Below are 24,661 nucleotides of genomic sequence, written 5' to 3' on the forward strand. Positions count from 1 at the left end.
ACATGGACAGTTACCCGGGTCCACTGTCATTCATGACTGGATGTGGCAGGACAGCAGAGCTTATGTCTGATATCCATTATTTGTGGAATCACTTAGTTCTGTTTATCACATGCTGCTTCCATTATTTGACATGCATGTAGTCCTGTGTTATAGCTTCACCAGATTGACACCTAAATTTAGGTACGCCTGATGGTACTCCTGTCATATCCTCCTCCACTCTTCATTGACTCAGGGTTGATTTACAGCTTGATGGTAATGAAAGAGTGAAGGATATGCTGGGCTGTCGGGTTACAGATTGTGGTTGAGTACAGTTCTGCTGCTGATAGCCCACAGCCTCATGGGTGCCCAGTTTTGAATTGCTATATCTGTCCTAAACATTTCCCATTTAACAGAGTATAGTGCCACATAACCTGATGGAGAGTATTCGCAACGTGAAGATGGGACTTTGTCTCCACAAGGACTGTGCTGTTGACTCTCCCACCAATAGTGTCATGGACAGATACCTTTGGGGCAGGTAGATTGATGAGGACAATGTCACGTATGGTTTTCCCTTTCGTTGGTCCTCCACTCAGAGTACAATGTGTGTCCTTGCTGCCCTCAGTACTTTTTCCAGTTGGGGTTCGACATGGCGGAGCACTGATTAATCTGCTGAGGAGGAGAAGTGGGTAGTAATCACCAGGAAGTTTTCTTGTCCATGTGTACCTGGTGTCATGAGAATTCATGGGATCAAATTTTGCAGACTCCTAGGACAACTCCCTCCTGACTATATAGTTGCCGAGGTCAATGCCAGGTCGCCCATCCGGTTTCATTCCTTTGTTGATTGTGCTCTTGTAGTTTGGTACAATTGACAGGTTTGCTAGACCGTTTCAGAGGACCTTTAAAAGTCAACCACATTGCTGTGGATCTGAAGTCACGTCTTGACCAAACCAGTCAAGGATGGTAGATTTCCTTTCCTAAAGGACATTAGTGATATTGAGACTACCCCAAGGAGGAGGAAAAATGTATAGAAATAGATCCAGAGCTTGCTGATGGGGTAGAGCTCTTACTTTGCTCGTACCCTCAATATATAAAGGTTGATGGTCTTCCAGCTGGAAATCTGGATGACAAGATCTCCTTAGCTGCCGCCTTGTATGAGAAAGGTCTATTGATGACTGAATATCCATTGCTGCCTAAGAGGGACTAATCTTTTATTAGGAACTGGACCTTTTAAAAGAGTTTCATATCCAATTATAATCTATTACAAAGTTAGCATATGGTTCATTGTACAAAATACTTTAATACATTAGATTACGAGGGCAGGATGCATAAACTTAGAAGGTTGAGGGGTGATTTACTTTATCGTTTTAAAGTGAAAGACAGATTCAAAAAGGGGAGGCACAGAGAAAGAGTTTCCTCTGCGTGGTGAGCAAATCTAGAACAACATTAAAGAAAGACTAATTAAGAATGAAATCAAGAAGCATTTTTAAAATCATAAATGGTAGTGGTAAACTCGCTTCTAAAAGGCTGTGGATGCCCAGCTAATTCCGAAGACTGAGATCAGTATGTTTCTTTCGGCAAGGCTACAAATGATATGGAGCAGAGGTGCATGAATATGATCTAATTGAATGGCAGAACATACTTGAAGATTTCAATGGCCTACCTCTGTTCCTGAGTAATACGATTTTATGCAAAATGCCCTTCTTAAAGATGGCACACTTACCAGCATTGTCTGAGCCATTTAACCATGTGCTTGAAGGAGAGGTTCCATCCAACTTTCCTGTATCAGATTGAAGTGGTATCCTGTTATGCTCTTCTGAACACTAAATGCAGAATGGAAGAAATATTGAACTGTAAATCGACATAGCATTTGTAGTATAATTGTTCAAGTCTCTCTGTGGGGTTAGCTCAGTTGGCTAGGTGGCCAGTGTGTGGTGTAGAATGATGCCAGTGGTGTGTGTTTAATCCCTGAATTGCCTGTGAGGGGTGTCTCCCATACGTGATGTTGATTGATGCCCTCAGACTTTATTACCATTTATCTATCTCTCTCTCTCTCTCTCTCTCTCCCTGCCCAACAGAATGAGATGTGATAGCCTCTTGTGGGCGATGACTAAATACCTTTACTGGTCTTTCTAATATGCGTTTATGCATCTCAGGCTGATCTCAATGACAGGAATTTGACCGGTTCTGAACTTGCAGAGAGGATTTTGGATCCAACTCAATCTAGTGTCCTGGATTGAACAAATTCTTGATGTTGTTGCACCATAAGCCACATGTCTGTTTTCATAATCATTTTCTTTGTTATTTTGAATTTGCATCTTTCCTTATTTTTAAAATTCATTTATGGGATGTGAGCGTCGCTGGTTAGGCCAGCATTTATTGCCCATCCCTAGTTGCCCTTCAGAAGGTGGTGGTGAGTTGCCTTTTTGAACTGCTGCAGTCAATATGGTGTAGGTACACCCACTGTGCTGTTAGGGAGGGCGTTCCAGGGTGTTGGCCCAGCATTAATGAAGGAACGGCGATATATTCCCAAGTCCGGGTCGTGAGTGACATGGAGGGAAATCTCCAGGTGATGGGGTTCCTAGGTGTCCACTGCTCTTGTCCATCTAGATGGTAGTGGTCGTGGGTTTGGAAGGTGTTATCTAAGGAACCTGGGTGAGTTACTGCAATGCACCTTGTAGATGTTCGTTGGTGTGGAGAGTTCGAATTTTTGTGGGAGGGTGAACAATCAAGCGGATTGCTTTGTCCTGGATGGTGTCGACCTTCTTATGTGTTGTTGGAGTTGCACTCATCCAGGCAAGTGGAGAGTATTCCATTACACTCCTAACTTGTGCTTTTTAGATGGTGGACAAGCTTTGGGAGGTCAGGAGGTGAGTTACTCGCTGTCGGATTCCTAACCTTTGACCTGCCCTTGAAGCCACAGTATTAATGTGGCTAGTCCAGTTAAGTTTCTGATTGATGGTAACCCTCAGTATGTTGATTGTGGGGGTTTCAGTGATGGCAATGCCATTGAATGTCACGGGGTAGTGGTTAGATTCTCTTGTAGGAGATGATCATTGCCTGGCTCAAATGTAACTTGCCACTTGCCAGCCCAAGCCTGGATATTGTCCAGGTCTTGCTGCACTTGGACATGGACTGCTTCATTATCTGAGGAGTTGTGAATGGTGCTGAACATTGTGCAGTCATACGCAAACATCTCCACTTCTGACCTAGAAAGGAGATCATTGATTATGCAGCTGAAGATGGTTGGGCCGAGGACATTACCCTGAGGAACTCCTGCAATGATGTCCTTAAGCTGAGATGATTGAACTCCAACCATCACAACCATCTTCCTTTGACTTCAACCAATGGAGAGTTTTCCCCCGGATTCCCATTGACTCCAGTTTAGCGAGGGCTCCTTGATGCCATGCTCAGTCAAATGCTGCCTTGATGTCAAGGACAGTCACTCTCACCTCACCTCTGGCATTCAGCCCTTTTGTCCATTTTTGAACCAAGGCTGTAATGAGGTCAGGAACTGAGTGAGCCAAACTGAGCCTCCATGAGCAAGTTATTGCTGAGTAAGAGCCGCTGAGTAAGTATTTGCTCTAAGTGAAGAGAAGGATTTGCCGACGTTACATATTTCCTTGGGCAGAGTCTCATGATAGTACGTCACTTAATAATAATCTAATAATCTTTATTCGTGTCCCAAGTAGGCTGACATTAACACTGCAATGAAATTACTGTGAAAATCCCCTAGTAGCCACACTCTGCCGCCAGTTCGGGTACACTGAGGAATAATTCAGAATGTCCAATTCACCTAACAAGCATATCTTTGGAATCTTGCATTACTTTTCCTTATTTTTATGATGAATAAAGGTTTCATATAATTAAGAGCTTTCTCACATTTAAAACTAGAGAAGAAGATGAACATCCATCCTCTAGCTGAAAGCTTACATTTGCAATCCGGATTTGAAATTAAATAAAAGGAAACAAACTATTAAGTAGGAATGAGAAACAGCTGGCCCAAGTTTATAGATTTTTAAACCATATTCAGAAAAAATATCTAACCTAAAGTTTTGTTTTCAGTATATATTTAATGACTGGATACAAAGTTATAATAAGTTAAGGAGGAAAGGTAAAGAATTGGTGCATTTAAAGCCTGGTGTCCTGACACTCGTCTGAAACTGGAAACTCTATCCCTTGGCTAACACACTAGATGACTTGATCTAGAGATAATCTTTGCTAAACTCTCTCACTCTGTGACTTGGCACTGTTACATATCGCTCGCTCAGTGAATACTGAACAGGTGCTCAGTAAGCACCATAGTACTGCAACTCCTGGAACATTGAACACCTTCAATCTTCCTGATCTAAAAAGTAGTGCTCAACCCGTCTTTGCTCTACTGCTCGAATAGCCAGACACCATTAGTTCATCATTTTCGATTTGCTGGTTGCTTGATATGTACATAAACATGGACTTTCTGCTGGCAATGAAGGTCATATTTTTAATTTGAAATAATAAGCATGGTGGCGTATTGAATGAAGATTTTGATATCTGGTGAAATTCTAAGCCCAGTCTTTATGAATACAGTCAGATCACACAAAGGAAATCTTTCTCAACTACGTTACACAGAAATGTAATTTCATTTGAGAAGTGATTACGTTCTGTAATACACAGAAAATATTATTAACACTGCAGGACATTGTGACAGAAAGTACAACAGCAAACAGTGAGTAAGTTCAGAGAAGAAGCAAAGATCAACAATGTAGATTTGCAAATAACAATTGCATTAAACAAATTAAGTCTATATTATTCCTTGTGTCTGAATAAAGCTCGTAGTCTTACAGTTGAAGTAGATGCATTATTGAGTAAGTTTGGTCTCTTTCCAGAGCTTATACTGTATGTTACATCTGAGCTGTCTGTCTATGTCTTGCTTACTAGCTGCCGTTCCTGTGAAGAGTGAGATCCTGGATCCCGTCCGTCTATTTTATACCTCTCGAGTGCTCCCTCTAGTGGTTACTTGGTTGCAGTGTATTTACATTAGCCCCTTGTGTAGAAATAGTGATGCAGATCACTACAAAGTCGACAAGAGAACAAAGGCTGATTTCTTGATCTGGCACTCGCAGTGCAGAGCGGCACTCTTGAGAGCTCTGAGTAAGAAACCATAAAGTGAAGCCCCAGGTTTTCTGCTTATTCATTTAATTGGATAGAAATCAATGACTGTGGGCCACCGATTTCCTGACCGGTTCCCTGCCAGCATCATTCCACACTGGGGGCAACCAATTAACAAATCAGCCTTCCAGTCAGAAGAGCTGAGGCTTGACTTCCGGTGGCGCACGCAAGCGGTTGCGCTGGAGGGAGGCTCCCGCTGGTCGGCGGCATTTCAGCGTTTTCCAAAGGTTTCCCCATGGTTTGGCTGGTCGCGATTTCTTTGGCCGTTGTGGCCTGACGGACGGGCGCGGGTCGGGCCAGTTTGGGGCCGGTGGGGACTCCCGTGAACGAAGGAACAGGGGCATCGAGCCCGAAGCAAGCGGCGGGGGAGGTACGTGGCCTGAGGCGAGGCCTGAATCCATCATAAATGTAGAGAGGGAGCAGCGCACACCGGGTGGCCCCCGCTGAAATTGAATGTTTGAAGTCTGGCCCCAGGAGAAAAGATGTTTTGAACTTTGATTTTTGAATTTTTTAAATATAAAAAAGTATTTTAAAATTATTTTTATTATAATTTTTATTATTTTATTTTTATTTTATTTTATTATTTATTTATCTCGAGATTGAAGAAAGAAGGAGAAAAATACTAAGTGGTTCAGGGATCCCAAAAACAGCTGTGAAGAAGGGAGGAAATGCGGGTTCGCCGCCAAAGGAGAGGACCAGTAAAAGCGCTGACAACATGGCGGATGCCGGACCGTGTGGTGGGGCCGCACTACTTTCAATGGAAAGATTGACCGAGCTGATGGCTGTGGAGCTGGAGAAGCAGTTTGCGAGGCACGTGGAGGCTTTGAGGAAGGAGATGGCGGTCGCACTGAGATCATTGGTGGAGGAGGCAATCACCCCGGCGAGGGTGGATGTTGCAAAGACATCGGCCGAGGTGAGAGAACAGGGTGCAAAGGTTAAGGAAGTAGAGGAGGCCATGTCACAGCACAGCGACCAGCTCACCTCGATGGCAGATGAACTACAGAGGGTGGTGGAGGCCAACAGAGGACTCTGAACAAAGCTCGAGGACTTGGAGAATCGCTCGAGGCAGCAAAATATGAGAATTGTGGGCTTGCCTGATAGGGCAGAGGGCTCAGGGCCATGTCAGTACTTTGCGAAGAGGCTGGCAGAGTTGATGGGGGAGGGTGAAGACCACTTCCGGTATGAACTGGAAGAAGCTCATTGGTCGTTAAGGCCGAAACCCAAGTAAATGAGCCGCCAAGAGCAGTAATTATCTGCTTCCGTAAATACCACATGAAGGAGAAGGTGTTAAACCGAAGCAGAAGCGGGAGGTGCAGTGGGATGGTGCTAGAGTTCGGATTTACCAGGACTCGATGGTGGAGTCGGCAAAGAGGCGAGCAGCGTTCAGCCGAGTGAAGAGGGCACTGTACAACAAGGGACTGTGATTTGGTATGGTATACCCGGCAAAGCTGAGGGTGACGTACAACACCAAAGATTTTTATTTTGAAACGGCGGAGGCGGCTGAGGCGTTCAGGAAGGCAGAAGGCTTGGGACAGAAGTGAAGGGTGGGGCTGGAAAAGGAATCGTGGACTGTGATTGGGGAGTTGGAAAATGTATAAATGTTATAACTTTCTTTTCACTGACCTGTATTGCAACTTACTTGACTTCACATGGTTGTAGAATTTAATTTTTTGGTCAGCAAAAGGGTACGGTTCGAGATGGAGAAGGTGGTTGCAGATCAGGGGGGTAGATATGTGATTGTGATAGGGGCGCTGGAGGGGAGGTTAGTGGCACTGGTAAGTCAACTGGCAACCACCTTCTCCATCTCGAACCGTACCCTTTTGCTGACCAAAAAATTAAATTCTACAACCATGTAAAGTCAAGTATATGGTCCCAATTGGGACAATGTGGGATTCGCAAAGAAGGTGTTTGGGGCCATCCCCGACTTGGACACACACAAACTGATAGTGGAAGGGGACTGGAACTTGGTGCAGGAGCCCAAATTGAACAGGTCACAGCCACGCTCGCTGGTCCCATCAAGGGGGGGGTGGCGAAGGTGTGGCTGGGCTAATGGTGGAAATGGGAGGGCTGGACCCTTGGAGGTTCCTGCATCCGAGGGAGTGGGAGTACTCATTTTTCTCGGCGGTCCATAAGGTGTACTCACGGATTGACTTTTTCATGGTGAGGAAGGTGCTGCTGGCTGGGGTTGAAGGGTCGGAGGACTCAGCAATTGCAATATCAGATCATGCTTACATGGGTGGATATGGTACTTGAGAAGGGGATGGTACAGAGACCAGGGTGGAAGTTAGATGTGGGACTGTTGGGGTACCGAGAGTTCTGTCACAAAATTGAAAAAGTAATCGAAGAATATAGGTTTTAACTGCACGGGTGAGGTGTTGAAGGCAGTTGTCTGGGAGGCTTTAAAAGCGATGGTGAGGGGTGACAATGACGAGAGGTTGGAATGTCAGAGGTTAATAGATGAGATGCTGGAGGTAGACAGGAGGTATACAGAAGATAGGGACCCAGCGCAGTTGTTAAAGAGGAAGGAACTCCAGGCGAGCTTTGACCGACTACCTACCAAGAAGGTAGTACGCCAATTGAGGCGAGCAAGGGGGACAGTTTACGAGCATGGAGAGATAGCGGGCCATACATTGGTGGGTCAGCTCCGTAGGGAGGCTGCGGCAAGGGAAATTGTCCAGGTGCAGGAGAGGGCAGGGAAGTTGGTGGTAGCTCCAGATCAGATTAACAAGGTATTTAAGGAATTCTATGAGAGGTTGTACAGGTCAGAGCCACCTGGGGGAAGCCGGGAGATGGAGGAATTTCTCGATGGGCTGGAGTACCCGAGGTTAGGGGAGGGGACAGGGCTACATTAGAGGGGATGATAGTGGAGCAGGAGATAAAGATGCGATTGAGAGGACGCAGTCAGGGAAGGTGGCAGGGCCGGATGGGTTTCCGGTGGAATATTATAAAAAATTCAAGGATAAGTTGGCACCCCTGATGGTGGGGATGTTTGAGGAGGCGATAGGGAAGGGGGGTGTTACCACAAACTTTGGGGTAGGCATCGATTTCCCTGTTACTTAAGAAAGATAAGGATCCGACCGAGTTGGGTCGTATAGGCCCATATCACTTTTAAACGTGGACCCAAAGATGTTGGTGAAGGTACTGGCAGGTAGGCTAGAGGAGTGCCTCCCGTAGGTGATAAGTGAAGATCAGACAGGGTTTGTGAGAGGGAGGCAGCTCTTTTCGAACATTAGGAGGGAATTGAACATGGTTATGGTACTGATGGAGGGGAAGGAAACGGAGGTGTTTGCAGCATTGGACGAAGAGAAAGCGTTTGACCGGGTAGAATGGGGGTACTATATGGCAGTTCTGGAGCGGTTTGGAATTGGACCCAGATTTGTGGACTGGGTAAAGCTATTATATAAGGAGCCAAGGGCCAGTGTCCGCACAAATAACATCAGCTCAGAATACTTTACTCTCCACCGTAGGACTAGGCAAGGATGTCCTATGTCGCCCCTGCTGTTTGCACTCATGATTGAGCCATTGGCCATCACATTAAGAATCTCGGGGGTATGGAAAGGGATAGTGCGGGGGTGATAGAGCGTAGGGTGCCCTTATATGCCGATGACTTGTTATTATACGTGTCGGAACCAAGTGTGTCAATAGGGGGAATACTGGAGCTGCTTTGGGTGTTTGGTCTTTCTCAGGGTACAAATTAACTCTAGACAAGAGTGAATATTTAGTGGTGTCTCGGCCAAGGATGGGGGGGCTGCCATTCCATAAGGCAGGGACTCACTTTTGATACCTGGGGGTGCAGGTTGCTCGAAACTGGGGTGAGGGGGGAGGAGGGGGGTGCTCCATAGGTACAACATTTCTACTTTGGTGGGGAGGGTGAAAGCTGATCTGGCAAGGTGGGATGGTGTCCCTCTGTCACTGTCGGGTTGGGTACAGGCGGTTAAAATGAATGTGCAGACCAAATTCCTGTTTATTTTTCAATGCCTGCCGATTTTCCTGCTAAAGACATTCTTTTGACAGATTGAAGGGATGATTACCTCGTACATATGGAGAGGGAAGGTGGCCAGAATTGAAAAGGTGCTACAATAGGGAGGAAGGCAGGCAGGGGGTTTGGGTCTTCTGATGTATTATTATAGGGAGGCCAATGTGGAGAAGGTACAGAGCTGGGTAAGAGGGGCCGACTCCCAATGGGTCAGAATGGAGAAGAGTTTGGGTAGAGGGTCGGGATTGAAGGCGCTAACGACAGCGCCACTCCCGACGGTCCCGGGGAGTTACAGAGGGAGTCCGGTACTAATAGCTTTGTTCAGAATTTGGAGGCAGTTTCGATAGTACTTTGGGTTGGGGGCACGGTCAAGGGTAATGCCAATTTGGGGGAAGCATAGATTTGAGCCAGGGAAGTGGGATGGAAATTTTCGGAGATGGGAGGAGAAAGGAATTCGGACACTAAAAGATTTGTTTCTTGGAATCGCTTTACGGGATTTAAGGAACTGGGAGCGAAGTATGGGCTGGAGGAGGGGAAATATTTAGATACATGCAGGTTTGAGACTTTGCCAGAAAGGAGATACAGAGCTTCCTAGTAGAGCCGGCTTCCACATGGCTGGAGGCGGTATTGACGACAGGGGGACTGGAGAAGAGGGTAGTATCGGCGGTTTACGGGCTATTTTGGAAGAGGCGAAGGCGCCCACTAGAAGGGATCAAGGCAAAGTGGGAGGAAGAGTTGGAAGAAGGTATGATTATTGCATGGGTATCATTACTGATTATTGTTTATTGTTGGGTGTAAATTTGGGAGAAAATGTGAAAAAGGAGAAGAATAAAAAAGATTTTAAAAAACAGAAGAGCTGAGACTTAAAAAACTGAGAAGAAAAATTAAAATGGTACTGATGAGGTGTTTCACAAGAAAATAAAGAATGCATGCATCTGTGGAGAGAGAAACAGAGCCTGTCAATGATCTGACAAAGCTGATGAAAACGCTGACTGACCTGAGTAATTCCAACATTTTCTGTTTTTGTTACAGATTTGCTGCATCGCTTTCATTTTCGCTTTTGAAATAAACTATAGGCCAGGATACGGCGTGTTTCCCGCCACCCACTAGGGAATGGGGGGGGGGGGGGGGTGGGGGGTGGGATGCTTTCGGGCGGATCATTTAATGACCACAATACCCCGCTGGGTGGGAGGCGCAGTACAATCCTGGCCCTTTATTGTAACGGACCACCTGGCCCAACAAACCTTCTCTAGCATTTTTATGAATTCTGCCGTATCCGTTTCATGAACTGAGTGAAAGTCCTACAAAAGTCCTCCATTGATTCTTGAAGATACTTCATGAAAACTCCACAGTATCTTTCAATGTTTACATGTCCTCCAATAAATCATATCAGGTACAATTTATAGATGATATTATCAGGATCCCAACACTCAGGAGCTAACTTTGTTTCATAGAATATATGATCATCTTTTTCCTTGGTTAGTTCTATAATGTTCAATCATTCTTACCCGGATCTTTAGCCCGTTTTTAGGTATTCATGCTTCCAAAAATGTCAGATTAATGGTGGAATGATAACCTTGTTAGCTGAATTGTGACTTCAGCACAAGATTTGAATGTCTTGTTTAGTTTAATAAGAGTTGGATTAATGAGACATGACTGTAACATAACTCTTAACAGCAAAGGCCTAATTATCCCACTTGCAGCTCCCTGACTAATTAAAGCATTGCTAGCTCGAGAATTTCTCTAGTGACCTAAATATTAATGTTACAACATAACATTCACAGAGCAGCTGATGTTTTCCCTCCCTGACTGCAAAATTGCTGATCTTGCTTGTGTTTTAATTTCTTTGAATGAAATGCTCTCAAAGGTTCTCACTTAACGAATACTTTGCATGCATTTCTATATATACATTGGCCCTGATATGCTTGAATGGAATGCTGCATTACCTTATGAATGATAAATGCATGAAAGAAAACAAATATTTGCCTTCATATTGAGCTTTTGTAAACACCAGTCATCTCAAAACATTTTACAGCCAAGGAAGTACTTTTTTGAAGGCTAGTCACTATTGTAATGTGGGAAACACAGTCGCCAATTTGAGCACCACAAATTCCCACAAGCAGCAATGTGACAATGACCAGATAATCTGATTTGGTGGTGTTGATTGACAGATAAATACTGTCCAGGACACCAGGGGACACTCCCTTGCCCAGAATGGAAATAGTTCCATGGCATCTTTTACATTCACCCAAATGGGCAAATGGTTCTTCAGTTTAATGTCTCATCCAAAAGATTACTGTGCTCAAGCCCTGGAATGGCACTCGCAGCTGGAACCTTGTATCTTTGAAGTAACAGCACTCCCAAATGAGCCATGGCTGACACCAGCTGACCCGGATGTAGCTTGGGGCTTTAGCACAGATTTCACTGGTACAAGGCAACAGACTGGTCAGAAACGCGTAATACATCTCAACATAAATGATCTGTGATTTTCTTACATTTGGTTGGTTCATTTGGTAATTGTTGATCAGGTTGGCATAGCGTCCATTTTCATTCATTAGTAACGCATGTTTTCCTTTTTCTTTAACTTTGCCGTCTTCCAATAAAAGAATTTCATTACAATGTTCTAAGTACTGGAGATAAATTTAAAAATAAATGAACATGGGGTATATCTGTACAAACCTGTCAATCGCGATACTTTTGCATAGCATTATTTGCTTCTAATTAGAAAAGTCTAATATTACTGTCACTGGGGTAAGTCACCAGAGAAACTGCTTCATGTATTCTGACAAACAGCATGAACCTTTCAGAAATCAATGCTAAAATAGAATTCAATGTTAGTGCAATGAATGTTGAAGTATATCACATATACTTAAATAGTTCCTTTCATTAAAATTTCACCTTACTGAATTTTACATCCCTGGATAAACACACCTTTCTACTGAGAAAATTGGGAGTTTTGAATGCAGGTATATTTAGCCAGAAGTCAATGTTTAAATTTCAGCGGTGTGGGGTGGTTTCAATGGGAAATCCCATTGATAAGATGCTGGATTCTCTCTTCCCGCCTCCAGCGAACGGCGCACTGCCAGGAAGCACGCGGCTGGGGGACCGGAGAATCCCGGTTTCTTTGGTTTTCCCATGATCCCTCCCATTGTCTCATTTTCAAATTACTCCTGTCTCTTAAACCTCTCCTGTTCTCCACAAGCACAGATTATTCCACGTATTTGTGTTTTTTTTTACCGCCTCTCGTTCTATTTGCTCTGAAATTGTGCTCAAGTGTAATATCTGCCAGTTCTACCTCATGCCCATACTCAGGGGTTCCCGGCCTGATCTGTGTTTTAAGTGCTTTCTGTTTTTGTATTTTGCTTTATCTTTGGTGATGATGCCACATTTCTGGTGTTTGCTCGGGAAATGTGACCCGAGTTATCCCAACTTTTACATGTTTAAGGGAGCACTTCATGTTAAATCCTCATCTCAAAATGTCTTGCTCTCTAACCCCATGACAATGTCCAGTTTTCAGTACATTACCTGCAGCTGGTGAGTGACTAGAATCACTGTTTTCCCACGGAGTGTTTTTTTGACGCACTGCTCAAAGATGTGTCTCCCAACATGAGCATCCACAGCTGATAAGGGATCATCCAACAGGTAAATATCTTGGTCTGAATACACAGCTCGAGCAATGCTAATTCGTTGCTTCTGCCCACCTGACAGGTTGAGCCCTCTTTCTCCTATCTTTGATTTAATTAACAAAACCATTAACATTTTCATTTACCATGCAATATCTAATTAAATGTCTCTGAGATCAATCTTCTCATTCTTAATTAAAGTTTCTTACTTCAGTTAAATCTCCAAAGGGGAATATAGCCAGGTCCTGTTGTAGACAGCAGGCTTCTAACACTTTCTTATACCTGCAGGTTTATAAAGAAGTTCAACATGTTCTATAGCTGAATCATTCTTAATTTTTCCTATATAAACAATTACAGAGTTAGCCGAATCATATCGTACAACACATTCCCCAGTCACACAGTGCAACACCATGTCAATGACGACTGGTGACAACGTTACCCTTCAGATGTACTTTGGCACAAGGAATTCCCGGAGCATGTTTGATGGGATCAAAATGGCAACAGATTCATCAGCAAAAACTGTTCCATTGAAAACAAAGGCAGGGAGGTCATCACCGACAGCAATAAATAGTTGGAAAAATGGCTAGAACATTCACTTGAGTGGGGCAATTCTCCGATATAGAGGCCAAGTGTTTGCGCTGTCGTGAACGCCATCGCGTTTCATTATGGTGCGAGCAGGGACTGGGCACAACCTATTCTGGCCCCCACAGGGGGCCAGCCTGGCGCTGGAGTGGTTCACGCCACACCAGCGCTGTGCTGGCTTCCTGTGAGGGCCAGAATAGGTCGTGCCCGGCCGTTCACGCCGCTCCAGCCTCCTTACATAGCGCCGAATGGGCGCCTTGCCAACCCATGCATGCGCAGTTGGGCCGTGCCAACCTGCGCATGTGCGGGGGACTTCTTCCGCGCGCCAGTCCCGATCCAATATGGGGTCGGTGTTCAGGGGCTGGCCGCGCCAGGAAGTAGGCCCGGGGGTGGGGGAGAGGCCGGCCTGCCGATCAGTGGGCCCCGATCGCGGGCCAGACCCCATCGGAGACCCCCCTTCCCGGTGAAAGAGCCCCCCCACCCCCCACCACAGGCCGTGCCCCGAGCATTCCCGCAGTGTTCCCGCCGGCAGCGACCAGGGGTGAACGGCGCCAGCGGGACTCGCGGGACACTTCGTGTCAGAGTGGCCACTCGGCTCACCTGGGCCAAGAATCGGCGGCCCTCAGCGGCGCGCCAGACGCGCCGGCGCAAATAGCGCCGATTCTCTGCACGTCGGAGAATCACGCGCCGGCATCGGGGCATCGTGGCACGGTTGCTCCGATTCTCCAGCCCGCCGCAGGGCTCGGAGTATCACCCCCTAGGTGTATTCTAGGGAGAATATGGTCATGGAGGAAGCTCTAGGATAACAGAAGGCCTGCCGGTTACAACAGAGCTGAATATCAAACGCACAATGGGGATTAGCAAAGTAATTGACTTGCTTCCCTTGGGCAAAGCTCTAAGTGCTGATGCTATACTGCCTGAACTTAACAAACATAGAATTCAGCACTCCTCTAACATCTGCATGAACATCTCTGTATCTGCTGGAGGAAGGGCGCAATGCCCCAGGATGCGTACGATGTGAAATTTGTGACTCTGTTGTAAGGGTCCTTATTGTTTATTCCCTGTTTATTTCTTTATTTCTCATTTCTTTTTTTTGTGGTTCCATTTATGAGCCATGGATGATTCATGGACATGTGTCTTTCAGGCAGCCAATATCTTTAATTCAAGCAGAAGGAAACAGTGGCCTGTCTCTTTAATTCAGACAAAATTGTATGCTGATTTAGACTGCCGATTGCAGACTTGCTGGCATCCGTGATGACTCACTTTGATTTGGCAGATGGCCAGTGAATTGGCACAAAAGGCTGTGCCATTTGATTTCAGTTTTGATTCCGGCAGCCTGCTGGAGGGATCTAACTAACTCTCTCTAAAAAGATCCAGCTGACTCTCTCTCCAGCAAATCAGGGTGCCACTCTCTTGAGATTTCAGAGACCTGGGGCGGGATTTTCCAACCCCCCCACTGGGTCGTAGAGTTGCGGGTCAGTGTGAATCCCGCCCCCGCTGTCCTCCGAATTCTCCGACCCCCCAAAATTGCCCCGCCGTGAATCATGCCGCCCACCTCAGAGAATAGCGGGACCGGCGTGATGCTATGGGCCCCGGGGCTGCCCAAATTCCCCCGGCCGATGGGTCACGTCGGCGTGAATTAAATCACCTATTTAACGGAATCAACCAGTTCTGATGGTTGACGCCGGCCAGCACAGAGGTAGGTCACGGTGTGGGGTGGCCGCAGGAGAAGTGACGGCATGGCCGCAGTCAGTGGGGAGGGGGAGTGTGTGGGTTGAGGGGGGGTGTGTGCGTGGAGGGGTGTGTGTGTGTATGGAGGGGTGTGTGTGTGTGGAGGGGGGGTGTGTTTGGAGGGGGTGTGTGTGTGTGGAGGGGGGTGTGTGTGGGGGGAGGGGTGTGTGTGGGGGTGTGTGTATGTGTGTGGAGGGTGTGTGTGTGTGGAGGGGTGTGTGGAGGGGGGGGTGAGTGTGGAGGGATGTGTGTGGAGGGGTGTGTATGTGGAGGGGGGTGTGTGGAGGGGGGGTGTGTGTGGAGGGGGGGTGTGTGTGGAGGGGGCCTGTGTGTGGAGGGGGGCTGTGTGTGGAGGGGGGGTGTGTGTGGAGGGGGGGTGTGTGTGGAGGGGGGGTGTGTGTGGAGGGGGGTGTGTGTGGAGGGGAGTGTGTGTCTGTGGAGTGGGTGTGTGTGGGGAGGGGGGTGGAGAGGTGGAGAGGAGGGGGCGCGTGTCAGGGAGGGGGGTGGTCGAGTGCCGGGGAGGAGAGGGCACATGCCGGGGAGGGGGGTGGGCCAGTGTCGGGGAGGAGAGGGCGAGTGTCGGAGAGGGGGGGGGGGGGGTTGTGGAGGTTGTCCGCCTGGCCAGGTGCCAGCTTCCAACAGTTGGGACCATGCAGCCCATGGAACCTGGCTGCGGAGGGTGGGTATGGGCAATGATGACATGTCGTCTGTCTCACCCCCACCCCCTGCAGGCTGTTATGTTTGGTGATCACCCAACGATGTTGGCCCTCATGGCGGGAGCCGCACTTCTACGTGTTGCCCTGGGGGAGCAGGGGAAGGAGTGTGCCAGGGAGGCGGCGGGAGGAGCGTTCCAGGGAGGCGGCGGAGGCTGCCGCAGAGGAGCATGACGCAGAGGGGCAGGTGGCATCTGCCCAGGCTGGAGGGCCACCCACCCAACAGGACGAGGAAGAGGATCCAGAGGTGGAGGAGGAGGTGGTGGTGGTGCCACGGAGACACCCGATGAGGCCCCGTGTGTACCGGCCCCGCTCAACGTACCAGGACCTCATAGACTGGGCATGCAGGAGGAGAGGCCGGATGAGCCAGGAAACCGTCTCCCATATCTGCCACTTGATGGCACACCTGTCACCGCGTAGCACTGGGGGAGGACACCCTCTCCCAGTGTCCGTCAAGGTTACGGTGGCCCTGAACTTCTATGCCACGGGGTCATTCCAGGCGCCAAGTGGGGATTGTCCGGCATCTCACAGGCATCGGTGCACCGATGCATCCAGCAGTGACAGACGCCCTATATGCTATTGCGGACTGCTACATCCAGTTCCCTGTGGACCAGGCCAACCACGTTGCCCGGGCAGCGGGCTTTGCTGCAGCGGCCAGCATTCCCATGGTCCAGGGGGCGATCGATGGGATGCATGTCACCGTGCGGCCACCTGCGGATAACCGGAGCCATGTTCACGAAAAGGAAGGGGATCTATTCCATGAACATTCAGGTGGTCTGCGACCATCGCATGATGATCCTGCACGTCTGCATCCGGTACCCGGGCAGTGTACATGACTCATTCGTATTGGAGCAGTCTTTCATCCCCGGCATGTTCGGGGAATGCACCCCCCACCCACCCCGGCTGAGGGGCTGGTTGCTGGGCGACGGGTTACCCGTTGCGGTCGTGGCTGCTGACGCCTATACGGAGGCCACAGACTGACGTGGAGAACGGCTACAACGATGCCCATGCAGCTACCAGGGGTGTGATAGAAAGGTGCTTTGGGCTGCTGAAGATGCGTTTCAGGTGCCTGGACCGCTCTGGAGGGACCCTTCAGTACCCGCCAGATAGCGTCGGCCGCATCGTTGTGGTTTGCTGCATCCTGCACAACATAGCCCAGCAGAGGGGCAATGTGCTGCAGGCAGAGGAGGGGGAAGTGGAGGAGCAGAAAGATGAGGCGAGTCCTCCCCAGATGAGGAGATGGGGTCAATGGTCAGGGCAGATGGGCTGGACATGGACGGGAGGCTTCCCACCGTTACCGGCTGGGGCAGCGGGCACGGGACAGGCTGACAGCCGCTAGGGTGGGCGTGGGAATCGCCGAGCATGGGCACAGACTGCACACCACGGCACCAGCCGACCACCCTCATCCCCCACCCACCCACCACCGACCACCCTCACCTCCCCACCCACCCACCACCAACCACCCTCACCCCCCCCACCCGCCCACCACCAAGCACCCCCACCCCACCCGCATGCACACCACCCCTCCATTGCACATCCAGCTGCGGCACAACGGGCTGGGCTCACACGGTCGCTGGTGGAGGCATGTCTATTGCAGGTCTTGGAGAATGATGACGCTCTGCGATGAGCTCCTGGCTCTACATCATTGGACAGTACCACCCTCCACCTGGACGATCCCTGACCCTGCAGCGCACGGTCCCGTCTTCTGCTCACGGCTTCCTGTGAGATGGCAGCTATGTCCTGGGCCACAGACGCTGCCCGCACGGAAAGCCCCAGGCCTTGCATACTGCTCCCCATGTCTGACACCGTCACTCCCATTGCCTCCACCGTGGACACCACCCTTGCAATTTCGGCCTGGGTGGCATGCATGACCGGCAACACTCCCAGCTCCTGGATGAGGGTGGACTCCTCCACCTGCGTCTGCAGCCGCCCCAAGCCGGCCCTGGGTCGTCCCTGGGTCCGTGACTGCATTGGGTCTTAGGTGGGTGTGGCAACTCCAGGAACGCGGGACCCGTCTGGGCGGCAGATGGTTGCTCGCGCCAGGATGCCCTCTGACCTCCCAGCCCCTCGGCTGCTCCTACCTCCACCTGCTGTACCGGTACGGCTGTGTTGTGCGCACCAGTGAGTGTGACAAAAGCCTCATCGCTAAAGTTCACAACCAAGGTGAGTGTCTCTGCGATGGTGGAGGGTGTTGGAGATAGAAGTGGCATTGTGTCGTGCTCCTCGTCCGACCCAAAGTCCACGGTCCCCTGGGTGGTGGTTCCAGTCCACCCGTCCCCTGTGTGTCAGCGTCGTGTGTGTCAGTGTCGTGTGTGTCAGTGTCCTGGGTAGGGGTGTCCTGGGTAGGGGTGTCCTGGGTAGGGGTGTCCTGGGTCGGGGTATCTTGGGCAGTGGTGTCTTGGGTCGGGGTGTCCTGGGTCGGGGTGTCCTGGGTCGGGGTGTCCTGGGTCGGGGTGTCTTGGGCAGTGGTGTCCTGGGTAGGGGTGTCCTGGGTAGGGGTGTCTTGGACAGTGGTGTCCTATGTAGGTGTATCCTGCTTAGTGGTGTCCTGGGTAGGGGTGTCTTGGGTAGTGGTGTCCTGGGTCGGGGTGTCTTGGGCAGAGGTGTCCTATGTAGGGGTGTCCTGCGTAGTGTGTCCTGGGTAGGGGTGTCTTGGGTAGTGGTGTCCTGGGTCGGGGTGACTTGGGTCGGGGTATCTTGGGCAGTGGTGTCCTGGGTAGGGGTGTCCTGGGTAGGGGTGTCCTGGGTAGGGGTGTCCTGGGTCGGGGTGTCCTGGGTCGGGGTGTCTTGGGCAGTGGTGTCCTGGGTAGGGGTGTCCTGGGTAGGGGTGTCTTGGGCAGTGGTGTCCTATGTAGGGGTGTCCTGCGTAGTGGTGTCCTGGGTAGGGGTGTCTTGGGTAGTGGTGTCCTGGGTCGGGGTGTCTTGGGGAGTGGTGTCCTATGTAGGGGTGTCCTGCGTAGGGGTGTCCTGGGTAGGGGTGTCTTGGGTAGTGGTGTCCTGGGTCGGGGTGTCTTGGGCAGTGGTGTCCTGGGTAGGGGCGTCCTGGGTAGGGATTTCCTGGCTCGGCTGCGACGGGGGCCTGTGGGTGCCCCCCTCGTCACTGGGTGTTGCCCGCCTGTATCGCCGCTCTCGCACGAGACGGGGGGGGGGGCGTCGCCTCCCTGGTGCTCGGGTCTGTCCCTTCTCGTAGCCGCCCTGGATCGTCCTGGGGGCGTGGTATGCCTGATGTGCCGGGTTGCTCCCTGTCTCGTGGGCGCCCTGGATTGCCCTGTGGGCGGTCGGCATCCGCGAGGACGGGTGCCTCAACGTTTGGTCCTGCAATACACAATACAGCATACATGGTTAGACACGCAGGCGGTGATCGGGGGAAATGGGGGAGGGGGGAAATGGGGATATAGGGATGTGGGGGAAGGAGGATATGGGGGAAGGGGAATCTGGGGGGATATGGGGGAATATGGGGGATCTGGGGATATGGGGGAGGGGGATATGGGGAAGGGGGATATGGAGGAAGGCGGTTATGGGGGAAAGGGGGATATGGGTATCTTCTGGAGGAAGGGGGATATGGGGAAGGGGGATATTGGGGAAGGGGAATATGGGGGATATGGAGGAAGGGGGATATGGTGGAAAGGGGGATATGGGGAAAGGGGGATATGGGGGAAGGGGGTTATGGGGGAAAGGGGGATATGGGTATCTTCTGGAGGAAGGGGGATATGGGGGAAGGGGGATATTGGGGAAGGGGAATATGGGGGATATGGGGGAAGGGGGATATGGAGGAAGGGGATATGGTGGAAAGGGGGATATGGGGAAAGGGGGATATGGGGGAAGGGGGATATGGGGGAAGGGGGATATGGGGGAAAGGGGGATATGGGGGGAAGGGGGATATGGGGGGAAGGGGGATATGGGGTAAGGGGGGATATGGGGAAAGGGATATGGGGGGAGAGGGATATGAGGGAAGGGGGGCAGGTGATGGGGCGTCTCATTTGGTGGTGTGCCCCCGACCTCTGCATCCGCAATCTCCCAGTCCTCGGGTCCGTATGCGAGTTCCAGGGCCCTCTCCTCATGAATGGTTAGTGGTCTCTCATCAGCTTCTCCTGTAGGGGACGGGGGGACGGGGACGGGGGTGGTGGCAGTGATGAAGGTCAACAGTGTTAGGCAGAGATATACATGCAGGCCAGCAGTTGTGTGTATACTGCCACTGCAGGCTGCATGGGTGGGTGCAGTCATGTCAGTTGCACCTAGGGCTATGCCGCACATCGGGGGGGGGGGGGGGGTGTACTCACCCTGGCTGCCCTGACAAGGTCATTGACCTTGTGGCACGTGGCGCCTGTCCTTGGTGTTACAGCCACAGCGCTGACGGCCTCTGCCAACTCCCTCCACAGGTGTCGGTTGAGGCGTGGGGCGACCCTGCGGCTGTGTCCGGGGTACAGGGCCTCCCTCCTCTGCTCCACTGCGTCCAGGAGTGCCTTGATGTCCCGCTCCTGGAACCTTGGTGCTGTGCGGCGGGCGGCCATCTTGACAGCTCTCCCGGTGGGGGGGGGGGGGGGGGGGGGTGGGGCGTCTTTTGTGTTGTGACGCCGCGCGCCGTCAATCACACGGCGCATCCGTGACGGGTGACGCCGTCGCGAATGGCATCACGCCGCTGCTAGCCGATTCCGGGCCAGAGAAATTGCGCCATTTCGGGGGGCCCAACGCCGGAGTAATCCACGCCATGTTTGGTACCGGGTTCCGTCTATTGTGTTGATTTTCGGAGAATCCCGCCCCTGAACTCAAACTATGAGCTGGAAGCAAGTTTTGATGTGAAATAAAGTGTCTCTGCACAAAGAAATAGGCCTGAATGCCACCCTTGATCTGAAGGCCCAGTTTGATAAGAAATAAAGTGTTTCTTCAGACAATCTGCTGCCTGTGACTACTGTATTTTCTAACTTGTAGGGACCCTGACTGACCCTGAAGACTTTGAGAATTTTTGTAAGAATTATTGTGTTGTGACTCCGGGACGAGTAGGGCTGGAATTGACCACACACTTACCCAGGGTGTCATAACATTGTGCAAGAAAAAAGGTCAACCACAGCAGTTTCAACAAATATCGAGGCATCCCCTGCTAAGCATTATGGGGAAAATATTTGGTCGTGTTTCCCTTGTCAGACTGCCGAACATAAATATCCCAAATATTGAATTCTAACAGTGCAGAAGGAGGCCATTCAGCCCATCGAATCTATACTGACCCTTTGTAAGAGCACCACCTCGGCCCACTCCCCCGCACTACCCTCAGAACCTCACCTAACCTTCACGTCTTTGGACTGTGGAATGAAACTGGAGCACCCGGAGGAAACCCACGCGGGGAGAAAGTACAAACTCCATACAGACAGTCAGCGATGCTGGAATCAAACCCCGGTCCCTGGCACTGTGTGGCAGCAGTGCTAACCACTGTGCCACCCAGTGTGGTTTCAGAACTGAAAAATCCACAAAAGTCATGATCATTTCAATCCGGGAGCTGAAAGAGAAATGCAGTGAACAAAGAAGACCATTATATAGCCTTTGTTTATCTGACCAAAGCATTCGACCCTGTGAGCAGAGGCAATCTATCTAAGCTGCTGGTGAAAATTGGCTTCCCACAGAAGCTGCTCAATGTGATCTTTTTCTCTGACAACATGATGTGTAAGGTCAGCCATGACGGGGTAACATTGGAACCCTTTGAGTTCTGCAGTGGGGTCAGACAGCTGTGTTCTGTCTCTAACACTCTGGCATGTTCTGCTCTTCGATATCGTCATGTCCTTTACAGAGGGTGCCTTCTTACATACAAGAACTGATGCCTTGCCTTGCTCGACTGAAATTCAAAACATAAGTGTGGCAACTCGTCATCAGAGAGTTGCTCTGCACTGACGAGGCATCCCATACCCAGGAGCACCTTCTGCAGAAAACAGACTGCCTCATGCCTATAAAGAGTTTGATTTCACTATCAGCATCAGGAAGACAAACGTCATGGTCCGAGACTTTGTCACATTGCATTTATCCAAGACTTTGTCACATTGCATTTACCCAACACTGAAAATGTGACAATGGAGATTTCTGATGGCTTCACATATGTGGGGCGCAATTCTCCGATGCCGTGCGGCATCGGGAAGGCCTTTGTGAACTCGGCCGAGTTTCACGACGACGCAAAACGGGCCCGTTCCCGATCGTTTCTGGCCCCGGAAATGGGCTAGGAGCGGAGCCGCGGGAAACATGTGGGGGATGACGACTAACGCCCGAATGACGCCGCTCCGCATTGTAAAAGGGCGTGAGCGACGACAACAAGTGAGGGGGTGAAAATGACGGAGCCACGGAGGGCCACCCCGAGGTTCGGTGAGACTGACCTCGAGACCCTGCTCGATGAGGTGGAGCAATGGAGGGGCATCATCTGCCCTAGAAGAGGGCATCGTCACCCTGCCAGCGTTGTGCGACGGGCCTGGCGTGAGGTGGGCACGGCAGTCAGTGCTGTGGGGCAGACCCCTTGGTCTGGGGAGCAGTGCCGCAAGAAGCTCCACAACCTCACCAGGGCTGCCAGGGTAAGTGTCACGAGGGTGCCCCCGGGTCACAACAATCCCCCCCCCCCCATGTCCCTTATCACCTGTCCCCTCACACTCTGCCCATTGGACCCCCCATCCTCTGTCCCCTCACACTCTGCCCACTGGACCATCCAACGCCTGGCCGAGCGTGTCTAAATAACCCTGTATTATTCTGTTCCCTAGGGCGTGCTGACAAGCGTCCAGGGCCGTTTGCTGCCACACACAGCCGAACATCCGCCACCACCACCGCACCCAGGGCCGCACGCCAGAGGGTGGCAGGAGGTCAGCCAGGAGTGCCATCCTCCAAATCGGGGACTCAAGAGCAGGACGCACACATGACGGCGACACAGTCAACAGACTCACATGAGGGAGAACCAGACATGGGCCGCGTGCGCCCTGCGGCTGGATATGACTGGGACGAGGACACTGCTGATTTTATGACTGAGATACCCTCAATTACGACACAGGAGAGAAGATTGGTAATTCAAAGGCTTTAATCATCCGAGAACTGAACAGCAGCCGAGAAGTGTGCTCACCACGTGCTGCCGAGTGAGCCTCATCTTATATACCATTTCCCGGAGCCAGAGGCGGAGTCCCCCAGGGTTCCAAGCCCGGTCTTAAAGGGCCAATGTATTAAAGGTAAGGTACAGTTACAGCAGCGACTGATACCATTCATCACAATGACAGACGAGGACCTAGAGCTTGCGGCACTGCTGTCTCCCACACCATCCACCATCCCAGAGACACTCACCTCGGTTGGGCAATTAAGTGATGAGGCTCCTGGGTCACGGTCTGGTGTGCACCACACAGCTGAGCCGGTACAGCAGGTGGAGGTCGGAGCAGCCGAGGGGCTGGACGGTCGGAGGGCAGCCCAGGTCCAGCATTCAGCTGGCTCCCAGACTTTCCCGGTTTCCTGGATTTACTCGACCCACCCGGACAGCCGATGCATTTTGAAACCCAGGGACACACTGACGGGATGAGGGCTGTCATCCAGCAGCTGCAGACGCAGTTAGAGGAGTCAAACCACGTCCAGGAGCAGGGAGTGGTGCCGCTCATGGCAGCCACCCAGGCCGACACTGCACGGGTGGCGTCTGTGGTCGAGGCAATGGGTGAAACTGTTTTGGCCATGGGTCAGGTTCTGCAAGGCATTGGGCTTAATGTGCACACATCATCCATGGCCCTGGAGAGGGTTGCCCTCTCACAGGCAGCAATGCGCCAGAGCCAACATGATATTGCCAGCGCGCCAGGGGCCTTGGCCGAGTCTCAGCCGGTCATGGCCCAGTCCCAGGAGTCAGTCGTGGAGAGCATTGACCACCTGACGCACGTGCTGGATGGCGTCGTACACCCACAGGTTGAGGTCGCACAGTCCCTGGCGGGAATGTCTTACTCCCTGGACTCCGTCTCAGCAAACCTTCGGACCCTGGTCGATACGGTTGTAGGCCTCCAGGACTGGCAGCGCCAGGTGTCGGTGGGGCGACGGGGCACCTCCCCGCTCGCACCTCCGTCCCACAGTGAGGCCCGGGGGCCACCGGGCTCCCCAAGGGAGGAGGAGGTTCTGGGGCCTGTCCCATTAACTCCATCACGGGACGTCCCTGAACGCTTGGCCTCCCCCGTCACATCTCTGATGCATCGGGTGGGCAGCAGGCAGAGCAGGGTGGCACCACGTCATCCGAATCGCCCGCGGAGCAGCCTGGCCCATCAAGGCCGGGTCGCCCCAGGAAACGAGTGCCGAGGGGGAGACATGTCGCAGGGCGTGATTCTCAGCAGTCCGCCTCCACTCCTGCTGTACCATCTGGGGATTCACTTAGACGTAGTGGTAGGGCCTGGAAGGCAATGAAGAGGAACACATAGTAAGTTGGCACAGGTGAAGGGCACAGTTTAGTTGTAGGGGCTAGGGCATCTGTACATAATATTCACCATTAAACTCACTGTTGCACCTAACTTGTAAGACTGTGGGGCGGAATTCACCGCTCCCCACGTGACGTGGGAGAATCGTGGGAGGGCCTCCCGACATTTTCTACGCCCCCCTGGCACCCCTAGCGATTCTCCCCCCCGCTTGGAAAAATCGGCGCTCGCCGTTTTTCACGGCGAACAGCGATTCTCCGAGCCCGATGGGCCGAGCGGCCGGCCCTTCACACCCGTTTGGGGCATCTAGGTGGCTCGATTTGGACGGGAGCAACGCGACTGTGCTCGGGAGGGGACAGGCCTGCGATCGGTGCCCATCGATCGTCGGGCCAGCGTCCAAAACAGACGCACTCTTTCCCCTCCGCCGCCCGGCAAGATCAAGCCGCCATGTCTTGCCGGGCGGCGGTGGAGAAAGACGGCACCGCGCATGCGCGGGTTCGTGCTGTCTGCGCGCTGATG

The 24,661-nt window shown here is 51.3% G+C and overlaps 1 protein-coding gene across 1 annotated transcript in view; it reads right to left on the reverse strand.

Moving 5' to 3' along the window:
* The window catches only part of LOC119971294 (multidrug resistance-associated protein 9-like), a 331,741-nt gene that overhangs the window by 93,644 nt on the left and 213,436 nt on the right, over nt 1–24,661 (reverse strand). The window contains exons 17-20 of the mRNA XM_038806659.1: nt 12,936–13,008; nt 12,629–12,832; nt 11,599–11,733; nt 1,700–1,799 (exon numbers count right to left, since the gene is read on the reverse strand). Of these exons, the coding sequence (XP_038662587.1) occupies nt 1,700–1,799; nt 11,599–11,733; nt 12,629–12,832; nt 12,936–13,008 (512 nt within the window). The remainder of the gene's footprint in view (nt 1–1,699; nt 1,800–11,598; nt 11,734–12,628; nt 12,833–12,935; nt 13,009–24,661) is intronic.

This window comes from Scyliorhinus canicula, chromosome 9 (assembly GCF_902713615.1).
Source record: "Scyliorhinus canicula chromosome 9, sScyCan1.1, whole genome shotgun sequence".
Lineage (NCBI taxonomy): Eukaryota > Metazoa > Chordata > Chondrichthyes > Carcharhiniformes > Scyliorhinidae > Scyliorhinus > Scyliorhinus canicula.